This window comes from Melospiza georgiana, chromosome 19 (genome assembly GCF_028018845.1).
Source record: "Melospiza georgiana isolate bMelGeo1 chromosome 19, bMelGeo1.pri, whole genome shotgun sequence".
Lineage (NCBI taxonomy): Eukaryota > Metazoa > Chordata > Aves > Passeriformes > Passerellidae > Melospiza > Melospiza georgiana.
In genome coordinates, this window is record NC_080448.1 from 10,425,096 (window position 1) to 10,447,906 (window position 22,811).

Here is a 22,811-nt window from a genome sequence, read left to right on the forward strand (position 1 = left end):
CAGAGGTGTTAAATTTAGGAAAATATCTTTATTTGCCTGGTTAAAGAAGTTGCTGAATATTTGCTGAATATTCCCCCCAGCAGGGCAGGATGGGGCAGCATCCTTGAGTTCTTTATCTCTGGATAGCTCAGGCACAAAATGTCCTTGAGTTTGTTTTTCTCTGGCTTTTGCAAGACAATTTACCCTGCTGCTTTTTTTATTTTATTTCCATTTTTTTTTAAACTTGGATTGGAAGACAAAAATGCTAAGTAGGATCCTGGGTAACAGCTGTATGATCTCCCAACAAGGTGCTTATTTGTTGCCTCTAGCAAAGGGGAGCTGTTGGGGCTGCCAGAACAGCAAATACAGAGCTAATTGACAAAAGCTGGCAGGAAGTTACAATTTCTATCCAAAGTTGACAGAAAATGGGCTTTGTTCACCTCACAGCCTGTGCCCTCTGCCCAGCTGAGATATGCTGTGGGAGCTGCTGTGTGGATATTGTATTTTTGAGGTGTACTATCAAATTTTCCCCAATTTATTATTAAAAACCCCTCCACTTGTGAGCGGCACATAAAGAGGATGAGGAAGGAGTGAGCTGGGAATGCTAATGATATGTCTGAGCCTGAGTCTAGGAACAAAGCAACAGCTTTAATGCACAAGTCTTAGGAGATAGGCTGCTTTTCTCAGGACCTCACTGGGTTTTGTTGGTTTTCTTTCTTTCCTTTCAGGATTCAAGCTCATTCTCCTTCCCCTCTTGCCAGCAAGGCTACAGCTGCACAAACAGGAGGAGAAGAAAAGGGCTATTCTTGCTGGTGGTTTTCAGGAGGAGACCAACGTTCACGGCCTGTCTTTCTGCATAAACTCATTCCACAAAGATCCTGAAGCTGTCCTCTGTCTTTGGCTCTCCGTGCTCAACAGCAGGTGCTTGTTTTTAAAAAATACTTTTTTTTCCCCCTAGCCTTTGAAAGATAGAACTTGAGAGATTTGCTGGGCTTTTCTAGCTCAGCTCTCCAGCATCTCCGTGAGTGTTTTGCTCCACTCTGTCCATTTCACAAAATGTCAGCTGAAATATCTAAACCACCTTTTGATTCTGACATTTGCTGCTTTTCATAAGCAATAAGTTGAACTCTCAACCCTTCCTCTGACACAGAGAAGGAAATCCTGTTAATTTAACTTGCAACTTAAGATGCTACAAGTTATTCCAAGGAGCATTTTGAGGAGGGAGCTGTTGCTGGGACTGCCTGGGTTTTGCATAGTTCTTGCTGTTATCTTGTACAGCTACATCAAATTATTATCCCATCACCTCAGGGTTCAGAGGCAGTAACTTGTGATTCACCCATGTCCCAGTGCTGTGCCCAGCTACACCAAAAAGGGAAACTTGCTTTTCATCTGGAGCAGGGAAAGCTGGATTCTGCTGCTTCCAAAGCTTGTTGAGGCTTTGAAATTCAGATAGGCTGGTTTGTGACCAGACTTGTGACCCACCTCCTTTTGGATTCCTGCTTCCTGTCATATTTTGGGAGGTTTTTTTATTTAAATTTTGATCTTTTGGCTGCTCTGAGCTCTGCTTTCCACTATCTTTTTTGACAGTCCAGGGTGCTGTTTAGGTCTTTAAGCAAATCTCTGTTCACCTTGAACTTCCCCATCTGACCTGAGCTGTGCTCCTGGCTGTGGCTTTTCCCAGAGTGCCCCCACGGCTCCTCCTTTCTGCAGAGGAGTGGAGTCCATCAGGGTCACCCCTCTCCTGAGGTCTCCAAGTCAGCTGGAGCCCAGCTGAAGGAAGCCTTGGCACTGCTCCTTGGGACAAACACCTTTTCAAAAGGCTTTTGTGCAGGGCAGGCTCCCCCCTCCTGGCTGCCTGCAAGCCAGCCGAGTGCCAGTGGGGCTGGTGAGTCTTGTTGCAGCCCTTGTGCCAATCATTCCCATTGTTTGTTTGTGTCCCTTTCACATTTTCCATGGCCTGAACTCTGTCCACAATGCAGCCCACAGACCAGGGCTGTGTGTCACACAGTATCTCCTTCTGGCAAATGTGAGATCAGCCCCAGCTTTCAAAACAAGTGATGCCATAAATGAACTGAGCTGCATTATTCCTGTAGGTTCCTCAAAAACCTCTCCCTGTTGTGCATCTTCTGTACCCACTTTTATGGTTGAGTGCTGTTTGGGTTTGGGGTCTGGCTGGGTTATGTGACCTCCAGAAAACATTTGGAATTTGAGACTAGGCAGACATTTAAACAGAGACGAAGGATTGTACTGAAAACTCAAAGTTGTGTGAGTGTGGTGTGTCAGCTAAAAGGACATTTATTGATCAGCTGTGTTATGTGGTGGACTCTTGAAACCAAATACTGCACAGTTTATCTTCCAAACCAAAGTCCTCCTCTCCCAGGCTCTGCTGGGTGCTTTTGGAAGCACAAAGGGCTGCTCCCCAGGGCAGGGCAGCCTGTCTGATTGCTGTTAATTGACTCCAAAGGGGGGTGAGGGCTACAAGGAGTGAGGGTAGGGGGGAATCTTGAGCTCAGCTTCTCAATAAAACACCTCTTGCTGCTGTAACTACAGATTAGAGCCCCCCCAGCACTGCTCACCTCCCCGTTCCTCTGGAGTTCCATTGCTTTCCCATAAATAGCTCCCTTTATTGTTTCTTAGTGATTGAATTAAAATAGCAAACACTGCCAGCTCCCAGGCGTGGGGAGCACGGGGTATTCCTCTGTCTCACTCAGGATCCCACACTTCCCTGAAATCCTCCTGTCTCACCCAGCTGAGACTCTGCAATGCTAAAAAAGCCCTCAGCCTTGTTCCCTGTCCCCAGCTGGCCAAAAGATGTCCCTGACAAGGACTAAAAGGGACTCTCTGCCAGGATGCTGCCTCATTTCTGCAAAGGTTTATCCCCACAGACCACTGGGATAACTGGGAGCTGGGATATTTGCTTCCAGTGTGTGCTGCCAAGTACAAGCAGCACTGTTGTGACATGAAAACCCCTCTGGGCTGATGGGTGAGAATTTTACAAGCTCTGGAGAATCCATCCACCTCCCTGCTCGTGCAGCCAGCCTGGGTGGGTGCAGTGCAGCACCGTTTCCCCAGGCACAATGTAATGCTCAGGCTTCTACTCCGATTTCAGCACCACTAATCCTCATACAAATTCCCTTGGGCCTGCACAGAGCTCCAACTCCCTGTGCCTGCAAGGATGCTGACAGGATAACGGGGAGCATTTCCATCAGACAACGGTCCTGTGAGGAACATTCCTGCTTCCACCCATGGTTTCTTCAATGCAAACCCACCTTTTCTCCTTACACCACCGGGAATGGCACTGCCAAGCCCAGCCTGTTTTTCCTTCTCATGTTGCCTCCTGCACACAAGTTTTAGCAGTTGCTCATGTCATTCTTCTCCACAGCAGGGTGTTTACTGCTGAGATTTGTGCTGCAGCTTGTGAAATGCTGAGCCACAGCCCAGGAGGTGTAAGTGAAGCCAGCTGACCACAAAAGCCAAGCTCGGTGTTTGGGGGGGATTGTGGTTCTGCACAATCTGAAGCCAAAAGGCACTCCCAGCTTCGGAGGGCTGTGTTGACGTGGGAAAATGGGATTAAACTTTGCAGAAGGGGTGCTCTGTGCTGGGAGCCCACATCACCTGGGAAGGAAGACCCGGGTGCCAGCCCTGTGTGCCAAAGAGGTGCAGCAGGCACGGATTTAGCGCGGTACAGCTGCAGCAGCGAAGGCGCTGGGTAAATCGAGTCACGAGAGGCAGCGTGTAACAACCTGCACACAATTTTAAATAATCACCGTGCTTTTCCTAGGACAAGTTGTGGCAGGTCTATTTTTAACCGGAATGTGCCCAACCTTGCCCGGGCTCCTTTCTCGGCGTTTTTTCTGGCTCGCTTCCCACAACGCGACTGTACCAAGGTTAACTGGACCCGAACAGCACCTGCCCGGTTTCGCTGCCCCTCCGTGGCAGAAGCCGCTGGCACGGCACGGCACGGCAGGGCCAGCCCCGCTCTTTCCCCGCTGCCTGCCCCGATAAGGCTCCGCAGGGACTCTGCCCTCCGCCCCCAGGGCAGCCCCACGCCCCGGCAGCGTTTCACAACCGGCCCGGCAGCGCCAGAGCCGCTTCCACCCGCGGAGCCCACGGAGGGACTGCGGCAGGAGGGAGCATCCCCGAGCCAAGGTAGCGGCGGCACCGCGGGGACAGGCACATCCTGCACCCCGCTCCGCTTCCTCCTCCTCCTCCTCCTCCTCCTCTCTCCCACCGGGACCACCGGGCAGGGGGGGGAGCGGCTGCCCCGCGGCCTCGCCCGTTCCGCTTCCGTCATGTGAGCGGAAAGAGGAAGCGGCGGCGGCGGCGGCGACCCCGGTGGGCGGCGGGGCCGCGGGGGCGGAGGGTCCTGCCCGGGGCTGGGGGCAGCGGCCGGGGGGAGAACCAGCGGCTCGCAGCCACCGTGCCGCAGTGTCACTGCCGCCCCAGCGCCGGCGCCGCTCGGGGGTCCCCGCGGTTCCTCGGGGCGTGAGGGAGGGTCCCCATCCCGCCGTGTCCTCGCCCGGTGTCGCTCGGTACCGCGCTGCGCTCCGCCCCGCCGGGAGCAGCCCCGGCTCCCTCGGTGACATCCCCACGCTGCCACCAACGCCCTGCGCTGCTTCTCAAACTTTTCTAACTCGGGAGTTATGTAAGGCTTCGGAGAGATGCGGCGGGGTGAGGGACGAGCGGTTGCCTGGAGATGGGCCGGGGGGAGCGGCTGGAGGGCGGGAGGGCGCTCGGTGCTGCTGGGGCTGAGCAGGCCTCCATGGCCCTGTGCTGAGCTGGGGGTGGCCGGTGTCTCCTCAGTGCTCAGCAGCCATGGAGAAGATGCAGCAGGTCGTGGGCCGGGCCAGGGCCGCCTTCAGGTCGGGCCGGAGCCGCCCGCTGGAGTTCAGGATTCAGCAGCTGAAGGCTCTGGAGAGGATGGTGCAGGAGAAGGAGAAGGAGATCCTGGCAGCCCTCAAGGCCGATCTGAACAAGGTCTGGGTCGGGGAGTTTCTAATGTCTGTGCATCAGCTGTGCACAGACAGTGGTCGGCCCTGAAGGGAAAGTGGGAAGGCCAAGGGCTGCCTTTGCTGTGCTAAATGACTTTTGCTTTTGTCCCCCTTGGCCTTGTGCCACTGTGGCCTGCAAAGGTCTGCTGCCACCATTTCTGAGAAAGAGTTAGTCTGAGGCAGAACTGCAAAGGCAGTCCTGGCTGTCAGGTTTTGGGTTCTGCCTCACACACCCATCTTTGGCCAGGGATCCTTTGTCACTGCCAGTGGCAGACATTTGGAAGCAGCAGGGCTGAGATGGTGGCTGTGGGAGCTGGGTGCCTTTTCCATCCCTTCCCCAAACTCCCTGTTGTTTCAGTGTGGGTACAACGCCTACAGCCATGAAATCCTGGGCGTGCTGGGGGAGCTGGCCCTCACCATAGAGAAGCTGCCATCCTGGGCAGCCCCTCAGCCCGTGAAGAAGAACCTGCTGACCATGAGGGACGAGGCCTACATCGGCTACGAGCCCCTGGGCGTGGTGCTGGTCATCGGGGCCTGGAACTACCCCTTTGTGCTGGTCATGCAGCCCCTGATTGGGGCCATCGCTGCAGGTGGGGATCCAGCAGGGCCTTGGTGGGGTTCTGGTTGTGTGTGGGGAGAGGACTGAGGGCTCATGACTGTGCTGTGTGTGCCCTGCAGGCAATGCTGTGGTGGTGAAGCCATCAGAGGTCAGTGAGAACACGGCTCGGCTGGTGGCTGAGCTGCTGCCACAGTACCTGGACAAGGTGAGTGTGGCCTCGCGCCTTATGTGAGTGTCTTGATCTGTCCTGCTTTCAAAGGGCTCCTGCAGGTTTGAGCCAAATGCATTGCCTGCTCCCTTCAAAGGAGCATGAGCAGGAGGCACAGGAAGGGTTGAGTTACTGTTAGAGTCCAAAGGTACATTGACAAATTCTCCCTGTGTTTGTGTGTGAGCTTACATAACGCTGCTGCAGTGTGACAGCCTTTGTGACACCCATGACCGTATGGAGAGCTGTGTTTGCACTTCTCACTGCTCTTTTGGAGCTGTGCTGGGGATGCCCTTAGGCCAGCACAGGTTGTGTGGGATGCTGGCAGTGCCTGGCTCTTCCTGAGAATTGAGCACTGGGTGTTCCATGGCAACGTGGCCTGGGTTTTCATGTCCTGCTGAACTGCACTTGCAGGAGGAGGTGTTGTTCCTCCTCCTCTTGCCTGGCAGTTCTGTCATCCCTTGCACTGTCACAGAGATAGGCTGTTGCTGTCACTGCACAGGGCCCTGTGGAGTTTCCTCCAGGGTGTTAGCGCCTTCTGTGGGTGGGAGGCAGGAGCAGGGGAAGGAGGCAGCCCTTGGGAGAGCCTGGCAGTCATATGTGCCCTGATTCTTCCTGTGTGGGAGCAGCTCCACAGCCAGACTCAGCCCTGGCCTCAGCCTTCATTTCTTTTAGTTCGTGTGTCACAAAATGAGAAACAAATCTTGATTTAATGGGAAGGAGCAGGGCATATCTGTGCTACCATTATATTTTGTCCTTGTCATGGATTAGGGCACAAACAAGTCTGCCCTGTGCCACATTCAGAGCTGCTGCATTGATGTGAGTGCTTTGAATCAAGGTAACTCTCAGGCTCTTGTTTGCCCTGCAGGAGCTGTACCCTGTGGTCACTGGAGGAGTTCCTGAGACAACCGAGCTGCTGACCCAGAGATTTGATCACATCCTCTACACTGGCAACACTGCAGTGGGCAAAATTGTGATGGCAGCAGCTGCCAAGCACCTGACCCCTGTCACCCTGGAGCTGGGGGGGAAGAGCCCCTGCTACATCGACAAGGACTGTGACCTGGCTGTGGCCTGCAGGTCAGCTTCTTGCACCCTCAGCACTGGGGCAGGGGAGCATCTCTGGGCCAGCATGCCCAGCTGAGGTGCTGGCAGCTGGGCTGAGGGGTGGGGAAGGGACTGAGCACGGAGCAAGCACGTCCCCTTCTCCCTTGCCACAGGCGGATAACGTGGGGCAAGTACATGAACTGTGGGCAAACCTGCATCGCCCCAGACTACATCCTGTGTGACCCATCCATCCAGAGCAAGGTGGTGGAGAACATCAAGGCCACTCTGAAGGTGAGGGAGGAGTCCCTTGTGCTGTGGAGATTGTCCCAGCTGTGATTTCCTGGAGCTGTGCTGTTGGAAGGTGTGCTGAGCACTTTTGTTTCTGCTCTTCCATTTTGTCAGGAATTCTATGGGGAGGACGTGAAGTCATCTCCAGACTATGAAAGGATCGTCAACCAGCGTCACTTCAAGAGGGTCAAGAGCCTGCTGGAAGGGCAGAAGATTGCTCATGGGGGAGAGACTGATGAGGCCTCCTGCTTCATAGGTGCTGTGGAGGGGAGGTGGCAGTGGGTGCTGTTTGTCTGTGCCTTTGTTGACCAAGGTGCTGTGATGGGCCAGGTCTGTGTCCTGCTCATGCTGTTCTCTCATTCCCCCATTTGCCTCAGCTCCAACCATCCTCACGGATGTTTCCCCGGAGTCAAAGGTGATGGAGGAGGAAATCTTTGGGCCAGTGCTGCCCATTGTGCCTGTGAAGAGCGTGGAGGAAGCCATTGAGTTAATCAATGGTCGGGAGAAGCCCCTTGCCCTGTATGTCTTCTCCAACAACAAGCAGGTGGGTCTGGGCTGTGCCAGATGAGATGAACATTGTTGAAATGTATATCCATTCCCAGTTACATGGTCTGGTCTCTTCTGTGAGCCTTTTTAATCTTTTGTTTTGTGTCTTTTTCTTTTTCTAGTTAATCAAGAGAGTCATCTCAGAGACCTCCAGTGGTGGTGTGACTGGAAATGATGTCATTATGCATTTCTTCCTCTCAACTTTGCCTTTTGGTGGTGTTGGTAAGTTACTGGAGTTCCTTAGGAGTTGGGACTTAATACACAGTGTGTCCCAGGGAACAACAACTCATGGTTTGTGTCTGGGTATCCCTGTGCCTCCTACAGCTCAGGAGTCTCAGTGCAGCTGGTCTTGATAATAATTATAAGTTCTGGGAGTGCATTAGGATGGGGGCCGGGAGGGAAAAAACCTTTGGGTGTATTTTTGGAAAGACTGAAGCATTTCGTGCAGCCTGCTGGGGAAGGTGCATTAAAACCATTATCTGCAGTCAGAGTGACTGGTGTAAATGAGGTGAGGAAGAAGAGGGTTGGAGTACAATGTACATCATAGAGACTGAGAAGTGCTGCAGAGGAAGGCTCAGTTGTCCTCAGGTGGGCAGAGCTGAGGCTGAGCAGTGCCCTGCCTGGCTGTGTCCCTCAGGGCACAGTGGGATGGGTGCCTACCACGGCAAGCACAGCTTCGAGACCTTCTCCCACCGCCGCGCCTGCCTCATCAAGGACCTGAAGATGGAGAGCGCCAACAAGATGCGGTACCCACCTGGCAGCCAGAAGAAGGTGGACTGGGCCAAGTTCTTCCTGCTCAAGAGGTTTAACAAGGCCAGAATTGGGCTCTTTGTCCTGGCCCTGCTGGGGGTGGTGGCAGCAGTGATGATCAAGGTGAGTTTTGGGTCTTTGCTGTCTATGGCAGTGCATGTACAATTTACCTGACCCGTTCTTTGCAACTGCAGCCCTTTTGTAGAGCCTGGCCTCTTTTTCTGTCTTGAGATTTATCTGTCCCACCTTAAATTCTTACCTTCTCACTCTTGCAAGCTGTCTGTAGAATAGGAATATCCCCGGAGAGATCTCCAGGCTGCTGTACTCCCTGTTGCTCCTCCCTGGTAGGTGACACCCGTGGGATGCTCCCTCCAGAGGCAGAGGTTGGTAGTTTTGGACTGCTTAGGTGTGGCTTCCATCCCAGAGCTTCCTTCAGCAGCGTTTGAGCTGCCTCCCAGCCCAGAGAGCTGCAGTCTGTGCCGTGGCACCCTGGGGAGGGAAGCTGTGTCCCAAAGCTGGGGTCTGTGACAAACTCTTGTTTTCCTCGCCCATCGCAGCCCCTGTCTGACCTCAGCTCAATTATTCCCATTTCCTCCCGTGTTTCCAGCTGGGCAGTGCGGAAGGGTGGGATGTCCTCTCCTCTCTGCAGGAGGCAGAGGCTTGCAGGAGGCTCAGGATGCCTCCTGAGGTGGAGGAGCAAGATCTGAATCTCTAAGCCCAATCACTGCCGGTTCTCCATGTCTGACAAACCAGACACTTCATGTGCCTTCACTGACTGCTCCGTGGGGATTACTGAGCTCAAGGGAGCAGCTCCTGAGGGCACAGGAGGAGGCAGAGTGGATCAGAGCTCTGCCTTTCAGTCTGTGTAGCTGCTGCTGCTTGGAGACACTCAGGAGCCCAGCATCCCAGGGGAAATAACCTGCTCACATAACCCAGGAGGAGATTTAAGAGCCAAGAACTGGCTCAGGCCTCGAGGCAGCAGCCAGGGAGGCAGGCCCTGTGCAGGGCAATGAGAGGGGGGGAATCTCACGGCATCTTGAAATCATTTGGGTTTCTCAGAGCCACCAGTCTGTGCTGAAGAGAAAAGCCCTGTTGGTTGTGCTGGCTGTGCAGAGGCTGGGCTGGCCCAGTGGGTGGTAAGGAGGAGCAGGTTTCAGAGCACTGCTGTGGCTGCCACAGTGAGGTAGGAGCCTTTTTCTTCTCCTGTGTGTAGACCTAGTTTGAGATTGGGAAAAGCTTTGTAGATGAGTGAATGTGGGGCTGAGCCAGAGCACGATGTTTTCCCTGGCATCTGAGATAACCAGTGCATGCTGAGGGGCAGGAGAGCTGCACGTTGGGGAACCCCTGCCTGAAGAAGGGGCTTTGCTTCAGGCTGTTCTAGAATGGGAACTGGTTTTGTCTCAGCAGATCCTTCACAGGGTGTTGCTCTTGTGTTTTGCTTTCACAGGTGCTTAACTGATGAAGAGAGGAGAAGGCACCATGTGCTCATCATACTCTGGGTGCTGGCTTTGTGTCTGTTTCCTTAAGCTGGGAAGTCATTCTTTTCTTTTGTTCTGGGTGATTTCAGTGAGCTGTCGAGCACACAGAGTAGCCTTAGAGAGGCACTAACCACGAGAAGGCTCAGATTCCTGTTTACTTAAAAGCCATGCTGGAACAGAGGGACCACTGGGGACAAGCTCTCCGAAGGAGGACTGCAGAGCAAGAAATTCCAGTCCCTGCCTGCACCTTGTGCCATGCAGAGCTTCCAGGGACACACAGTGTCCTGCACCAAACCACTCACCTTCCTTCACTGACCAACAGGAGCTGAAATTTCAGCAGCCCTTGAGCTGAGAGTGTTTTCCCTGCAGTTTTGGGGATGTTCTGAACACCCACCCTCCTGGTGACAAGCCTGGGACAGGCTGTGCTGCCCGATGCATTTGGCTGTGAATAAACCCAGTGAGGTTCCCCTTGCCATTTAATTGAGGTGAAACATTGTCACATCTCTGCAATCCAGAATCATCCACAGCTGCTTGCTGTGGTTCTGTGTTTCATCATGTGCCTTTAACAGTTATTTAGCAGTTAGAAAATTCCAAAGGTGATGCCTGTGCTGCCTGTATTGTGCTGATGAGTGTCTCATGCTGGAGCAAAAGAACTTTCAGGCCTGTTCAGAGAAGTGGGAATGACAAATACCTTGTGGATTAGCCCAGCCCCACACAGCCACTTGCTTTTTCCCTGTGGGACAGGGAAGAGAATTGGAAGAAAGTGAGAAAACTTGTATGTTGAGATAAAAATAGTTTAATAGGTGAAGTGAAAACTGGGCTTGCAGGCAAGTCAAAGCAAATTAAGGAATTTGTTCATTAATCCCCCTCATCAGGCAGGTGTTCAGCCATCCCCAGGAGAGCAGGACATCATCACACCTGGTGGTGACTTGGGAAGACAAACACCAGAACTCCCAATGTCACAAACACAAAACAGCACCATCCTTCTACAAAGAAACTTAGTGTCTAACACAAAAATTAACTTCATCCCAGTACAAAGCTGTTCCTGGTCAGGTTCCTCCAAGGGAAAACAATTAATGGAAGAGTGTGTGTGCTCCTTCGTGTTTGAGCTTCTCAGGATTCTGTAATCTTGCACTGGGGGATTATGTGGGGCTTGTTCTAGCTTGGGGGAAGGATGCTGAAGGAATTGAAGGTGAAAGAGCCTTAGAACTATTAATGTTAAAGCAAACCGAAAAAAAATATTACTAAATGCAATTACTGTAGAGTAGAAAATTATATTTACTGTGCAATAAGTGGGATTTCTTCATGTCTGGTGAAAATCCATGTGCTAAGCCTTTTTGATGATACATTTTGCAAGGCACTAAATAAACACTGAGAATTTAAATAATCAACTGAGTGTGGTAAGTCCTTGCAGTCTCCTGAGGAATCCTGCTCTGCTGGTCCCAGCTCTGGCCATGGCTTGGCTGAGTGGCTCACAGGTGTTGTGAGGTGTCCCTGGCACCCTGGCAAGGATCCCCCAGAGCTCTGTTGGAGCCAGGCAGGGAGCAGGGTGAGCCAGCAGAGGAGCTGGCTGGTTTCCCCCTCTCAGATCCATGCTGGATTGCCTGGTTGGGGTTTTTTACATCCTGAGCGTTGTAGCTGTGGCACGTGGGCTGTGCCATCCCACACCAGGGCTGAGTCACTGCCCTGCCTGGAGCAGCCACCCAGGGCTGGACAGGGTTGGGTAAAGGGCATCTCATGATGCCCAGCAAGAGCCCTGGGCCGGGGCCAGCTGTCCCGTGGGAGGAGGGATCGCCCCCAGCCATGGCAGGGGAAGGGCTTGTGCCTGCTTGCAGTCGCCACAGGAGGCTGGTGGAGAGAGAAGCTCCTCTGAAGGTAACTTGCTGTTTTTCCTTCGTTTTTTAATGAGTCACTTTGCTTTCTCAGGCTGTGTCACGCAGCTGTGGCAGTGGGTTGGGAAGGACAGGATTTAATTATTCTAAGGGGATCTTGGTGTGTTGGTTGGGTAGGGAAGCAGGACCAGATCTCTGGTCCTGACTAAAGTGAAATTAATAATAGTTTCACCTGCTCCTTTGAAGCAGGTGAAATCTCTGCAGTGTTTCTGTGAAGATGTTTGAGGGCCTCAGGGTTATGGGTGCAGGCCAGCTCTGGGCACACAGCTGTGTTCCCAGCTGGCTGCCCACCCTGGCCATGGTCATCTCTGTGCTTTGGCTCCTTGGGAACATCCCTGTGAGCAGAGGGTGGAGTGGCTGGTGGGTTTGAGGCTTGGAGAAAGCACTCTCAGAACAGAATCAATCAGCAAAGCCCAGATTGTTCTGGAGGTGCCCCGTGCAGGTGGAACGGGGCTTGGGTGCTGAGGGCGCTCAGACTCAGCTTGAGAGGGGAAATGCCTCACGAGAAGGACAACATCTCCCAGCCTTGCCCAGGGTGGGACACTCCTGGAGGTGTTCCCAGGGCTGAGCAGGCCTCCATGGCCCTGTGCTGAGCTGGGGGTGGCCGGTGTCTCCTCAGTGCCCAGCAGCCATGGAGAAGATGCAGCAGGTCGTGGGCCGGGCCAGGGCCGCCTTCAGGTCGGGCCGGAGCCGCCCGCTGGAGTTCAGGATTCAGCAGCTGAAGGCCCTGCAGAGGATGGTGCAGGAGAAGGAGAAGGAGATCATGAGAGCCCTCAAGGCCGATCTGAACAAGGTCTGTGCTGTCAGGGGGTCCCTCTCTTTTGCTGTGCACGGACAGTAGTTAACCCTGAGCAAAGCAGGAAGGCCAAGGGCTGCCTGTGTAGTGACAAATGGTTTTTGTCATGTCCCCCACCATGGAACTGGATGACTCTGACTCCCCAGAGTGGCTGTGGGAGCTGGGTGCCTTTTCCATCCCTTCCCCAAACTCCCTGTTGTTACAGAGTGGGCCCAATGCCTTCACCCAAGAGATCCTGGGCGTGCTGGGCGCACTGGCCCTCACCATGGAGAAGCTGCCATCATGGGCAGCCCCTCATCATGTCAAAAAGGACCTGCTGACCCTGAGGGACGAGGCCTACATCAGCTACGAGCCCCTGGGCGTGGTGCTGGTCATCGGGGCCTGGAACTACCCCTTTGCCCTGGTCATGCAGCCCCTGATTGGGGCCATCGCTGCAGGTGGGGATCCAGCAGGGCCTTGGTGGGGTGGGGATCCAACCCACAGTGGGATCCCAGCTGGGTGTGGGCAGACTGAGGGCTCATGACCGTGCTGTGTGTGCCCTGCAGGCAATGCTGTGGTGGTGAAGCCATCAGAGGTCAGTGAGAACACGGCTCAGCTGGTGGCTGAGCTGCTCCCACTGTACCTGGACAAGGTGAGTGTGGCCCTGTGTTGGTCCCCTAGTTTCCCCATGTCACAGTGATGAGCAGGGTTGGGGTGACCCTGACACCCCTGCCCTGCAGGATCTGTATGCTGTGGTCACTGGAGGAGTTCCTGAGACAACTGAGCTGCTGACCCAGAGATTTGATCACATCTTCTACACTGGCAACTCCAACGTGGGCAGAATTGTGATGGCAGCAGCTGCCAAGCACCTGACCCCTGTCACCCTGGAGCTGGGGGGGAAGAGCCCCTGCTACATCGACAAGGACTGTGACCTGGCTGTGGCCTGCAGGTCAGCTTCTTGCAGCCCTCATGAGCCCTCAGCAGCAGGGCAGGGGAGCATCTCTGGGCCAGCATGCCCAGCTGAGGTGCTGGGGTGGGGAAGGGACTGAGCACGGAGCAAGCACGTCCCCTTCTCCCTTGCCACAGGCGGATAACGTGGGGCAAGTACATGAACTGTGGGCAAACCTGCCTCGCCCCAGACTACATCCTGTGTGACCCATCCATCCAGAGCAAGGTGGTGGAGAACATCAAGGCCACTCTGAAGGTGAGGGAGGAGTCCCTTGTGCTGTGGAGATTGTCCCAGCTGTGATTTCCTGGAGCTGTGCTGTTGGAAGGTGTGCTGAGCACTTTTGTTTCTGCTCTTCCATTTTGTCAGGAATTCTATGGGGAGGACGTGAAGTCATCTCCAGACTATGAAAGGATCATCAACCAGAGTCACTTCAAGAGGATCCTGGGCTTGATGGAAGGGCAGAAGATTGCTCTTGGGGGAGAGACTGATGAGGCTTCCCGCTTCATAGGTGCTGTGGAGGGGAGGTGGCAGTGGGCGCTTTGTGGGGTCTGTTTGTCTGTGCCTTACTTGGCTTATGTTGAGCAGCCCAAGGTGCTGTGATGGGCCAGGTCTGTGTCCTGCTCATGCTGTTCTCTCATTCTCCCATTTGCCTCAGCACCAACCATCCTCACGGATGTTTCCCCGGAGTCAAAGGTGATGGAGGAGGAAATCTTTGGGCCAGTGCTGCCCATTGTGACTGTGATGAGCGTGGAGGAAGCCATTGAGTTCATCAACCTTCGAGAGAAGCCCCTTGGCCTTTATGTCTTCTCCAACAACAAGCAGGTGGGTCACGGCTGTGCTCCCTCCTGGAAGTGTCTCTGCACTGTTGGATCCTGACCATGGCTGATCCAAGGCACAGAGTTCTGCAGGGTCTGTGTCAGTTCGTTTTCCATAAAGGAAATTTATAGAAATTGCAGCTTTTGGAGGCCATGAGAGTCCCCAGAGCTGCTGGAAGCTCCCAGTCTCCTGCTGAAGGGCTCTAGGTTTGTACATGTCTACCCACACAGGTGGGTGCTGTCTCCTGCCCCCGTTTCCTGGCTCTGTTGTGCCAGCTCAGGAATCCAGGTCAGGGCTTTGCCCTGGAACAACAGCCCCAGGCAGTGTGGGCGGGAGGGCTGAGGAGCACCTTGGGCTGAAGCCTTTTCATTTGGTGGCTGATCAGCTGGGCAGATCCTGTGCTTAAGTGGTGTAAACTGGCCTCTCTCATGGAACAAGGCACAGTCTGTGCCCCCAACAAAGGGGGATGGAAGCATCACCTCAAACCCTCCCTGCTGCTGTGGTACATGGTGTTTGTCCCGTCCTGATTTGTTGTGTGCCCTCTCCCATTGTGGGCAGCTGATCAGACGGGTGATAGCAGAGACCTCCAGCGGTGGCATGACAGCCAACGATGTCATCATGCACTCGGTGCTCCTAGAGCTGCCCTTCGGCGGTGTGGGTGAGTCCCCGCCCCAGCCCACGCACCTGCATTGATCAGCAGCAGCCTCCGGCCCCACCCAGGAGCTCTCTGCCCGTTTGGCAATTCGGGAGTTCAGCTGCATTTCCCGTTAGTGTTGTTTTCTGGGCTGGGTTGCTGTGTAAAAAGGCTCATTCGTGTTTTGGTTGTTGGGCCACTCAGTGAGGGAGGAAAACCCCCTGGCACACAAGTGAGCTCTGGTTCTCCTGTGTTGGGGTGTGGGATGAATTTGTCCGTGGCCTGGTTGAGTTTCCAGGGTCCTGTGGCAGAGCTCACCGGGCTGTGGGCACAGGGCTGAGCTCTTGGGTGTTGCTGTATCCTCCTCATGTCCCACTCCTTGAAATCATAGGCCCAGCTCCTCCTGTCCCCAACCCCTGTGAGAATTCTGTGGGAAAAGCAAGGCTGGCCCTGGGAGGAGATAATTGGTGTCATTAACCTTTTAAGGGTGGGCTCACACAAGCAGCACCCCGAGGCAGTGAGCAGGTCCTCGCTGATTGCTGCTAAGTTCAAAAAGCTGCTCTTTGCCCCTCTGCCCTGAGGAGGAGGAGCAGCATGACCAAGCTTTCCCTGTGTCCTGGGGGCTGCCAAAGTGAGTTTGAGGAATGCAGCTGTCGCTATGTGAGGCTGGTGTGAGCTGCCTGCCTGTGTCCCTCAGGGCAGAGCGGGATGGGCGCCTACCACGGCAGGTTCAGCTTCGAGACCTTCTCCCACCGCCGCTCCTGCCTCATCAAGGACTTCAGGTGGGATGTTGCCAACAGGCTGAGGTACCCACCTGGCAGCGAGGAGATGATGCAGTTGGTCAAGCTGTTCCTGCTGAAGCAGTGTACCAGGAGCAGGGTGGGACAGTTCATCTCGGCCCTGCTGGCGGCTGTGAAAGCCATGCTGGCAAAGGTGAGTTTGGGTCTCTGGGTTCTCCCAGCTGTGTCCCCTGAGCCCTCCTAACCCTTCATCACCCCGTTCGTTTGAGCTCTGCTCCCTCCCTGGAGGGCTCACCCCTGTTTCTGTGCCTTTCCAGGTGTTGTGCCCCCATTGAGGGGGGTGATGGGCAGCCAGGCCTTGGACCCGCTGCTCGCTCCCTGCATTCCTACTGCTGAACTTTTCTTTGCTGCAATTTCACTTCTTATAAGGCAGCCAGGGCACTGAAGAGGTAGAAGACAAAAAAAATGCACCCCAAGTTAAAGGCTCCAGCTCCTACTGAAACAGGAATCTATCCAGACCTAGTCTGTGGATCATGCCTGAGCAGTGAGTGGCTGAGGGAAGGAAGCAGCATCCACCCTGCTTTGTAAACAGCAGCTCCTCTAAAAACTCCTGGGAACGTGGGAGTGTTTGTCACAAGGGTATCTAGACAAAGCCAGTCGTTACTGAGCCTGTTATCTCTGTAACACCTCACCTGATCCCCAGGGAAGCTGCTCACCACAGCGATAAGCCTGGGAAATGAGGGTCTCACTGCAGGGGACAGTCCAGGCTGGCTGTCCCCAGAGCAGAGGGAATGGAGCCTCGAAGAACCTGCAGCATCTCATCCTTGAAGGGCCTCATGACTGAATGGATGATTCTCCTTGCAGGGAAACCACCTTTAGCCTTCCAAGGTGTGGCAAAACCCACCTGAGCTGTGCCAATGCTGTCCTAAGGATTTGGGAAGTGCCAGGGACTGTTGTGCTGCTGTTTTTGGGGCTATTGGAGCAAAGACAGGGGCACTGCCGCAACTGGAGTCCCAGGTCTCAGGCATCCTTGGCCAGAGTGGCAGAGCAGCCACAGCCACCTCCTCTGTAACTGAATTTCAGGGGTTTATGAGTTTATGGATAGGCTTTTACCTCCATAGAGGTAAAAGAGATAGAGATAGGCTTTTACCTCTTGTAACTGAGAGCTGCCCTCAATCCTTGCTGAATAAAACCTTTATTTTACTGCAAAGGCCGCCTGGGGCAGGGTGAGATCCATGTGTGGATGTTCCCTGCTCTGTCCCCAGGCTGCCCCCCAAGGAGCCAGTCCCACTCCAGCTGGGTTTATTCTTTATTGGCCATTTGTCACGGAGCAGCAGGGGGAGCTGGGCTGAGCTCAGCTCCACTGGGTGGTGATAGCATGGGCTGTGGGGGATCCCCCACACACTCAGTGTGTGCCAGGCAGCTCAGAGCAGCATTTTGGGTGCCAGAGCAGCCTCAGGGCCCATTCCCAACTGGAATCTGCACAGGCACTGCTGAACACTGACAGAGGCTCCTGCGGGACAGGCGTGCACTCCACCTTCTCTCTGGCTCGTCCATTCCTGCTGCACCTGTCCCTCAGGAAAGGCTTTCACCCCAAAATCGAGTCCCCAGAGTCCTTGGTGGGAGTCAGGCCGTGCTGACAATCATCTTCACGGCGATGCCCAGGGCCAGCGTGGTGATGGCCACGACCAGGGCCAGCGCGCGGCGGAGCAGCAGCTGGTTGGTGACCACGGGGGTGGCCGGGGAGGAGGCGGCTTCCCTCAGCTCCAGCTGGTACGTGGGGCCCTCTGTCCTGGTGATTCTCGTGAGCACAATGTCGCCCTGTGGCTCTAACCCCGCTGCAAGGAGAACGGGGTTTGGAGGGGTTTCTCAGGAGAGTTTTGTCACAGGGCTGAAGGCACCTTAGGAGCAGTGATCTCAGATCTTGACCAGGTGAGGACTGCCCACAGGTTGTCCCTCTGCCAACCTCTGTCACCCTCCCGAGCCCACGCTTGTCATTACTGCTCTCCCAGCAGCTGAGGGTGTCACCAGCATGACACTCCCCCATTTTGACACTCCCCCATTTTATGGGCTCATTCCTGAACCTTTCAGGACCCTTCCTGCCCCAAACCCTCCCCTGCACGCAGCACCAGCTGCTGCCATACCGACAGACCCCAGCACGGCCCTGGCAGGGAGGAAAGTGTGGGGCTGGGGGACTGCAGCCACATCCAGGTCCTTGTAGGAGCCTTCGGTGCACAGGCTCGGCAGCCTCTGTGGGGTCACTCCTGCGCGCCGCTGAGCCTGGAGAAGGAATGTGCTGGGGTTAGTTGGGAATTCCCACCTGGCAAAGCTGTGCTGCCTCTCCTGGGGCATCCCTGGAGGCGTTGAGGCACAAGGTGATGCTCAGGGATGAGGTAGCCCAGGTCACCTGATGTGCTCTGAGCTTTGTGTCCCCAAAAGAGGTGCAGGGGGAAAGCTTGAAGCCACTGAGTGCTTGTGCAGGGGGAAGCTGAATTTAGGGATGTCATGGGAGTGCTGGGTTTTGCTCTGGAGCACTGGACATGAGATTGAGCCTGTCTCATCCCAGCAGGGCACTGAGGACCTTCCCAGTGCAGGGATGTGCTGTCAGTGCCTGGATTACCTTCTTGGCTGCCTTCTCCCAGTCCACACGGGAGATGAAGGCGAGGAAGCTGCTGCAGAGGATGAAGACGGCGACGAGCAACCCGACCCACAGGCCTGCAGAGGGCACACAGCATCAGCCAGGGCCAACCCACCATCCCAGGACAGCAGGTCCAGAAAGGGAATGTCACCCAGGCCAGTGGGAACACGGGGTGCTCGTGGCTGCCTGCTTTGGGGTTATTTTTCCCAGTAAAAGTTCCCAGCAGCTGCAGGAGCCATCCCAGTCCAGCCCAGTGTATATGGGCAGGTCAGCAGAGGGACAGAGCCAGGCACGAGGGTTGTGGTGAGCCCCAGTGGAGCTGCTGCTGCCCGTGGGGGGTTTGGGGGTGCAGTGCCCTGGGGTCAGTACCCATGACGCCGATCCTGGCCACGAAGAGCAGCACGGCTGCCAGGGGCAAGCCCACACCGTAGTAAGCCACAGCGTTGAGGATGGCACCAAACTTCTGCTTCCCGATGCCTCTGAGCACCCCGCTGCTGGTACACTGCCAGGAGAGGGAGAGGGGCTGGGGCAGGGAGCAGCACCCTGGCCCAGCCCAGGAGATGCCCAGCTCCCTGCCCATTGTTTCTGTGTCCCTGCCCAGTCCTGTGGGTCACCATCATTTTATGCACTCAACATTTTCTAAGGGATGGTGCCAGGAGTTCTGCAGGGTCCTGGTGTGGGCACTGGTGCTCAGCTGCAGCCTGAGGGACCCTCAACTGCCTGATCCATGACACTGCTGCTGAGCACCAAGGTTCCCCGTGGAAAATAGAAGCATTCCCTGGGACTTACAGCCATGGCTTCAAACATGTGGAAGACAGCGTGGACAGGAATGATCCACGCCACCAAGCCAACGATTTCCCTGGGCATGGAGGAAAGCCAAGGATCACTTTTGGGAACTGACCTCCCCACACCAAGGCCAGGAGCTGGGGGCACTCACTTATCTGGGGTGAAGATGTATCCCAGCACATTCCTTGAGGAAGCTAAAATGGACCCCACAATCACAGAGAACACCCCTGAAAAGAGAGCACAGAGCTGAGCCCAGCCTGTGGGAGAAGAGGCAGGCAGAGGACTGCAAACACTCCCTGCTCCATGGGAATGGGGCCAGGAAGGGCCTTCCCAGGCTGTTGTGGACTGACCTGTGCAGATCAGGCTGGTGAGGGAGCATCTCTTGGCCATGTCGGCGCTGCCGGCGCCCAGCGCGTTGCCCACCTGCACGCTGGCAGCTGTGCCCAGCCCCAGGGGGATCTGCAAGCACAGGGCTCACGTGTGCCTGGCAATGGGGCTGGCACAGTGACAGGGGGATACCCGCCCAGCAGAGAGCAGGGTGGAGATCAGGATTTGATTTAAAGCATCTCTGTAAGGAGGGAGAGGCAGGAGCAGGGAGAGATTCGAGTGCAGAGAGGGAGATGGGGGTTTGCTGGAGCAGAGTTTTGCTGTGTGCCCCCACAGAGCCCTGGTGTGCAGCGATAAGCCAGCCCTTACCATGAAAGCCACAACAGACACCTCATAGATGATGGACTGCACAGAGAGCTCCACAACGCTCAGCAGGCCTGTGGGACAGGAGGGGTCAGTGCTGGCTGGGGCTGGGGGTGCTGCTCTGGGTCAAGTCTGGCCGTGTCCTGGTACATCCCTTCTCCACTGACCTATCAAGAAGCTCCCAATCTCGTAGGTCCACCACTCGATGCACATCATGAGCATGCTGGGGATGGCCAGGGAGGTGAAGCTGTCCCACTCCAGCAGGCACTCGCTGGACCAGCCTGTTGAGAGGAGAAACAACACTGATGGATGACCAGCCTGGCCAAGTGCTACATCCTGAACAGAACCATTTCTGTTCTCAGAGCCTCCACAGGATCTCCAGCAGCTCAATGTCCACCTACAACCTCTCTGCTGCTGCCCCATGGGCCACAGAACAGCACAGCCCTCATCCCATCCCTCCTGGAGCTGTGTCCAACCTCCTGCTTATGTCTGTGCTCATCCAGCTTTGGGGCTGAACCTCCCAAAGCCTCAGCAGGAAGTTTCATTTCTGCAGAATTAATGTTTAGTGCTGATCACAGAGCTCTGCCAGTGCTGGTGCGTGACGAGTGCCACTGGAGCAGCACTGTGGGCTGGGGTTAATGTTTCACCATCAGGATGAGCAGAATTCCTCTTCTACCAAGAACACCTGATAGAAGTTTTATGGACACTTCTGGGTAAAGCAGGAAGCAGAGGGAGCAGGGGAGATGTCCTTACCTCCCCAGGTGTTCACATGGAGCTTCCTGCATATGATGTACAGGAACAAGAAAATGGCTTGTGAATACTGAGCGATGGTGTTGGCCCAGCCAGAGCCCCTGCAGAGGAAGGGAGAAAGGTCATTGGCATCCTGCTTATGCCTCCCTCAGGGTGGAAAGAGACATCCTGCCGCACCCCTGGGAGCTCAGTGTTCCCTGGCCGGTGCCAGGTGCCCTGTTTTGCCCTCCAGGGGACACAGGTGCCACTCACATGACGCCCAGGTGGAACTGGAAGAGGAGCAGGTAGTTTGCAGCCACGTTGATGAGGTTGCCGATGACCCCACTCAGCACCAAGGGCCACATGATCATCTGCAAAGAGGAGGAGATGGGGGGGGTCTTCCCAAAAGTTTTGGGAGGGAGCTGTGAAGCTCCCACCAGCCCCACTCTCAGTGCCTTTCCCAAAAAAAATCCCCAAATTTCCAGTGATGTCTCCTGCTTGGAAAATGACGGAGGTAAATCCCTGGTGTGGGGGAGTATGAAGGGAGTTGGGTGGGTGCAGCTGGCTATGGAATGGGGTGATGTACAGAGTCAGAGCTGTTTTGGGGCACCTGGGCTCCTTGTCACTGGGAACAGTGAGCATGGAAACCCTGGATGCACTGTGGAAGGGAGCCCTGGGCCAGGGTGGGTTTGAGGATTTCAGGACCCACCTGGTTCTGCAGGTATCTTGCCTCCAGGTTATACACAAAAACCGCCTGCAGAGGAAATTTTGGATGAGATGAACCAGTGAGAAAAAAAAATTTTGGACGAGATGAGCTGTAGGATGGGGACAGCCTGTCCCCACGTGCAGGTGGCACTCACCGGGAGGGCAGGGAGAAACGCATCCACGTAGCGCTGGGTCAGCCTGGGGGCACAGAGAGGGCTCAGGGAGGGCCACGGCCATGGCCACCACCCTCCTCTCAGCCCCTGCACACCGGGGAGGGATGAGGGGACCACCCAACCTGGAGACATCGTGGTCCTGGTGCATGAGCAGCATCAGCGGCTCCACGTTGAGGAGGACGGCGCAGCAGGGGAAGCAGCAGAGGAGGATGATGATGGTGGCACGCTGCAGGATCACCCCCACACGCAGCAGGTTCTTGCTGCCATAGGTCTGCAGCGTGAGAGGGTAGCACTGAAATCAGCTGGTGCTGGGGAAAAAGGGGCCCTGGAGAGCGTGGAGCAGCCCTGACCACCCTGAAAAGCTCCTGGGAAGGATTTGGAGCCCAGATTTCCTTTGCATGGGATTGTTACCTGGGCAGAAGCTTCCCCAGCTCACAGGAGCAGCCAGGGCTCTGTGTGGTGCCTGGGCACCATCAGCTGATGCTGGAAAGCCCCTGTGTGCCCAGGACAAGCCAGCATGTCCTACCCACCTGTGATATCAAGGTGTCACACGCTGAAGTCAAACCGTACCCTACAGAGATGGCGGTGACATTTATAACCTGGGATTAAAAAAGCAAGGAGTGAAGGTGAGCATTTTAGACTTTCAGGTAGGGAGAGGGGGGCTGAAAGGAAAAGTGGGAGTGTGAAATCTCCTCTTTTTCCCCCGCCATATCTCTCATCCCCGTGTCAGCAGGGAGGGATCTGGTGCCCGGCCCCGGGAATGAATGCTTACAGCGATGGCCAGCGTGACAGAGGCCAGCTCAACCTTGCCCAGGTGGCCACAGAATATGGAGCTGACCAGGTGGATCAGGAAGATGAGCAGCTGGATCAGGATCTGAGCACGGAGCAGAGCCGGAGGTTAGGGATGGAGGCGAACAGGGCTGGCTGTGCCGGGGGCAGTCTCTTACCAGCGGCCCCGCCAGCACCAGCAGCTGCCTCGCGTCCTCCCAGAAGTGCTCCGGAATCCAGCGGCGTTTCTTCTGGCACCTCTCGGCTGTGAGGGCTCCCTGGCCGGCCGCCCTTCCCTCCCCGATGCCATTCTCCTCGGGGAAGCTCTCCGGCTTCATGGTGCCCTGCCGGGGGAATGCAGCGAGCCCCTTCCTCCGCGCTCTGTTAAACCGCGCCGGGCCCAGCAATGTGTAACCACGGCGGGCTGAACTTCAGCCGGGGCCGGCGTGCTGGGCTGCCCCGGGGAACGGCGGGCACGGGGCGGCGGGGCCCGGCAGGGTCCTGGCACCGCAAAGGAGCCCGGACACACCGTGCCAGGTGTTCGCTGCCTGTCCGGAGCCAGCGTTAGGGCTGAGCCATCCTAAACCCACCCTGCGAGCCCTCCTACCTGTCCTGCTTGAGCCCAGCTCCCCCGGGCAGCGCTGGAGGCTGCTCCTGCTCCGGCTGTGGGCTCTGG

The 22,811-nt window shown here is 55.6% G+C and overlaps 3 protein-coding genes across 7 annotated transcripts; 2 read left to right on the forward strand and 1 right to left on the reverse strand.

Moving 5' to 3' along the window:
• Positions 1-4,109: 4,109 nt before the first annotated feature.
• On the forward strand, positions 4,110-11,231 carry LOC131091553 (aldehyde dehydrogenase family 3 member A2-like). 5 transcript variants are annotated; one of them, XM_058037685.1, is made up of 12 exons: positions 4,110-4,128; positions 4,783-4,956; positions 5,329-5,560; positions 5,649-5,734; positions 6,603-6,811; positions 6,952-7,069; positions 7,181-7,322; positions 7,444-7,610; positions 7,735-7,834; positions 8,250-8,485; positions 9,422-9,545; positions 9,810-11,231. In XM_058037685.1, exons 2-11 carry the CDS (start codon positions 4,795-4,797, stop codon positions 9,500-9,502), a joined length of 1,533 nt encoding a protein of 510 aa, XP_057893668.1. In that variant the 5' UTR covers positions 4,110-4,128; positions 4,783-4,794; the 3' UTR covers positions 9,503-9,545; positions 9,810-11,231. The 5 variants fall into 5 exon arrangements, with proteins under 5 accessions (XP_057893668.1, XP_057893667.1, XP_057893666.1 ...); XM_058037684.1 differs by lacking the exon at positions 4,110-4,128 and adding an exon at positions 4,285-4,314; XM_058037683.1 differs by lacking the exon at positions 4,110-4,128 and adding an exon at positions 4,394-4,624.
• A 412-nt stretch (positions 11,232-11,643) lies between these two features.
• LOC131091689 (aldehyde dehydrogenase family 3 member A2-like) lies at positions 11,644-15,981 on the forward strand. Its single transcript, XM_058037873.1, has 11 exons — positions 11,644-11,715; positions 12,352-12,525; positions 12,734-12,965; positions 13,074-13,159; positions 13,248-13,456; positions 13,594-13,711; positions 13,823-13,964; positions 14,112-14,278; positions 14,831-14,930; positions 15,604-15,839; positions 15,964-15,981. Exons 1-11 carry the CDS (start codon positions 11,644-11,646, stop codon positions 15,979-15,981), a joined length of 1,554 nt encoding a protein of 517 aa, XP_057893856.1.
• Positions 15,982-17,272: 1,291 nt separating this feature from the next.
• LOC131091690 (multidrug and toxin extrusion protein 1-like) lies at positions 17,273-22,473 on the reverse strand. The gene is made up of 17 exons (XM_058037875.1): positions 22,315-22,473; positions 22,140-22,241; positions 21,898-21,966; positions 21,490-21,638; positions 21,350-21,392; positions 21,199-21,243; positions 20,763-20,860; positions 20,514-20,611; positions 19,928-20,041; positions 19,767-19,834; positions 19,421-19,529; positions 19,222-19,297; positions 19,074-19,143; positions 18,654-18,786; positions 18,267-18,361; positions 17,791-17,926; positions 17,273-17,484 (listed from the first exon to the last, which is right to left on the reverse strand). Exons 1-17 carry the CDS (start codon positions 22,471-22,473, stop codon positions 17,273-17,275), a joined length of 1,776 nt encoding a protein of 591 aa, XP_057893858.1.
• Between the last annotated feature and the right edge of the window lie 338 nt (positions 22,474-22,811).

Excerpts from the sequence above, each read along its gene's own strand:
- LOC131091689 (XM_058037873.1), top strand. The coding sequence starts at position 11,644 with ATGGCAGGGGAAGGGCTTGTGCCTGCTTGCAGTCGCCACAGGAGGCTG. Across the intron at positions 11,716-12,351 it reads AGAGAGAAGCTCCTCTGAAG|TGCCCAGCAGCCATGGAGAA; the intron begins GTAACTTGCTGT and ends GTGTCTCCTCAG. Across the intron at positions 13,712-13,822 it reads ACATCAAGGCCACTCTGAAG|GAATTCTATGGGGAGGACGT; the intron begins GTGAGGGAGGAG and ends CCATTTTGTCAG.
- LOC131091690 (XM_058037875.1), bottom strand. The coding sequence starts at position 22,473 with ATGAAGCCGGAGAGCTTCCCCGAGGAGAATGGCATCGGGGAGGGAAGG. Across the intron at positions 19,298-19,420 it reads CACCAGCCTGATCTGCACAG|GGGTGTTCTCTGTGATTGTG; the intron begins GTCAGTCCACAA and ends CTCTCTTTTCAG. Across the intron at positions 17,485-17,790 it reads GGCCGTGCTGGGGTCTGTCG|CGGGGTTAGAGCCACAGGGC; the intron begins GTATGGCAGCAG and ends TTCTCCTTGCAG.
- LOC131091553 (XM_058037685.1), top strand. The coding sequence starts at position 4,795 with ATGGAGAAGATGCAGCAGGTCGTGGGCCGGGCCAGGGCCGCCTTCAGG. Across the intron at positions 6,812-6,951 it reads GACCTGGCTGTGGCCTGCAG|GCGGATAACGTGGGGCAAGT; the intron begins GTCAGCTTCTTG and ends CCCTTGCCACAG. Across the intron at positions 8,486-9,421 it reads TGGCAGCAGTGATGATCAAG|AGCCACCAGTCTGTGCTGAA; the intron begins GTGAGTTTTGGG and ends TGGGTTTCTCAG.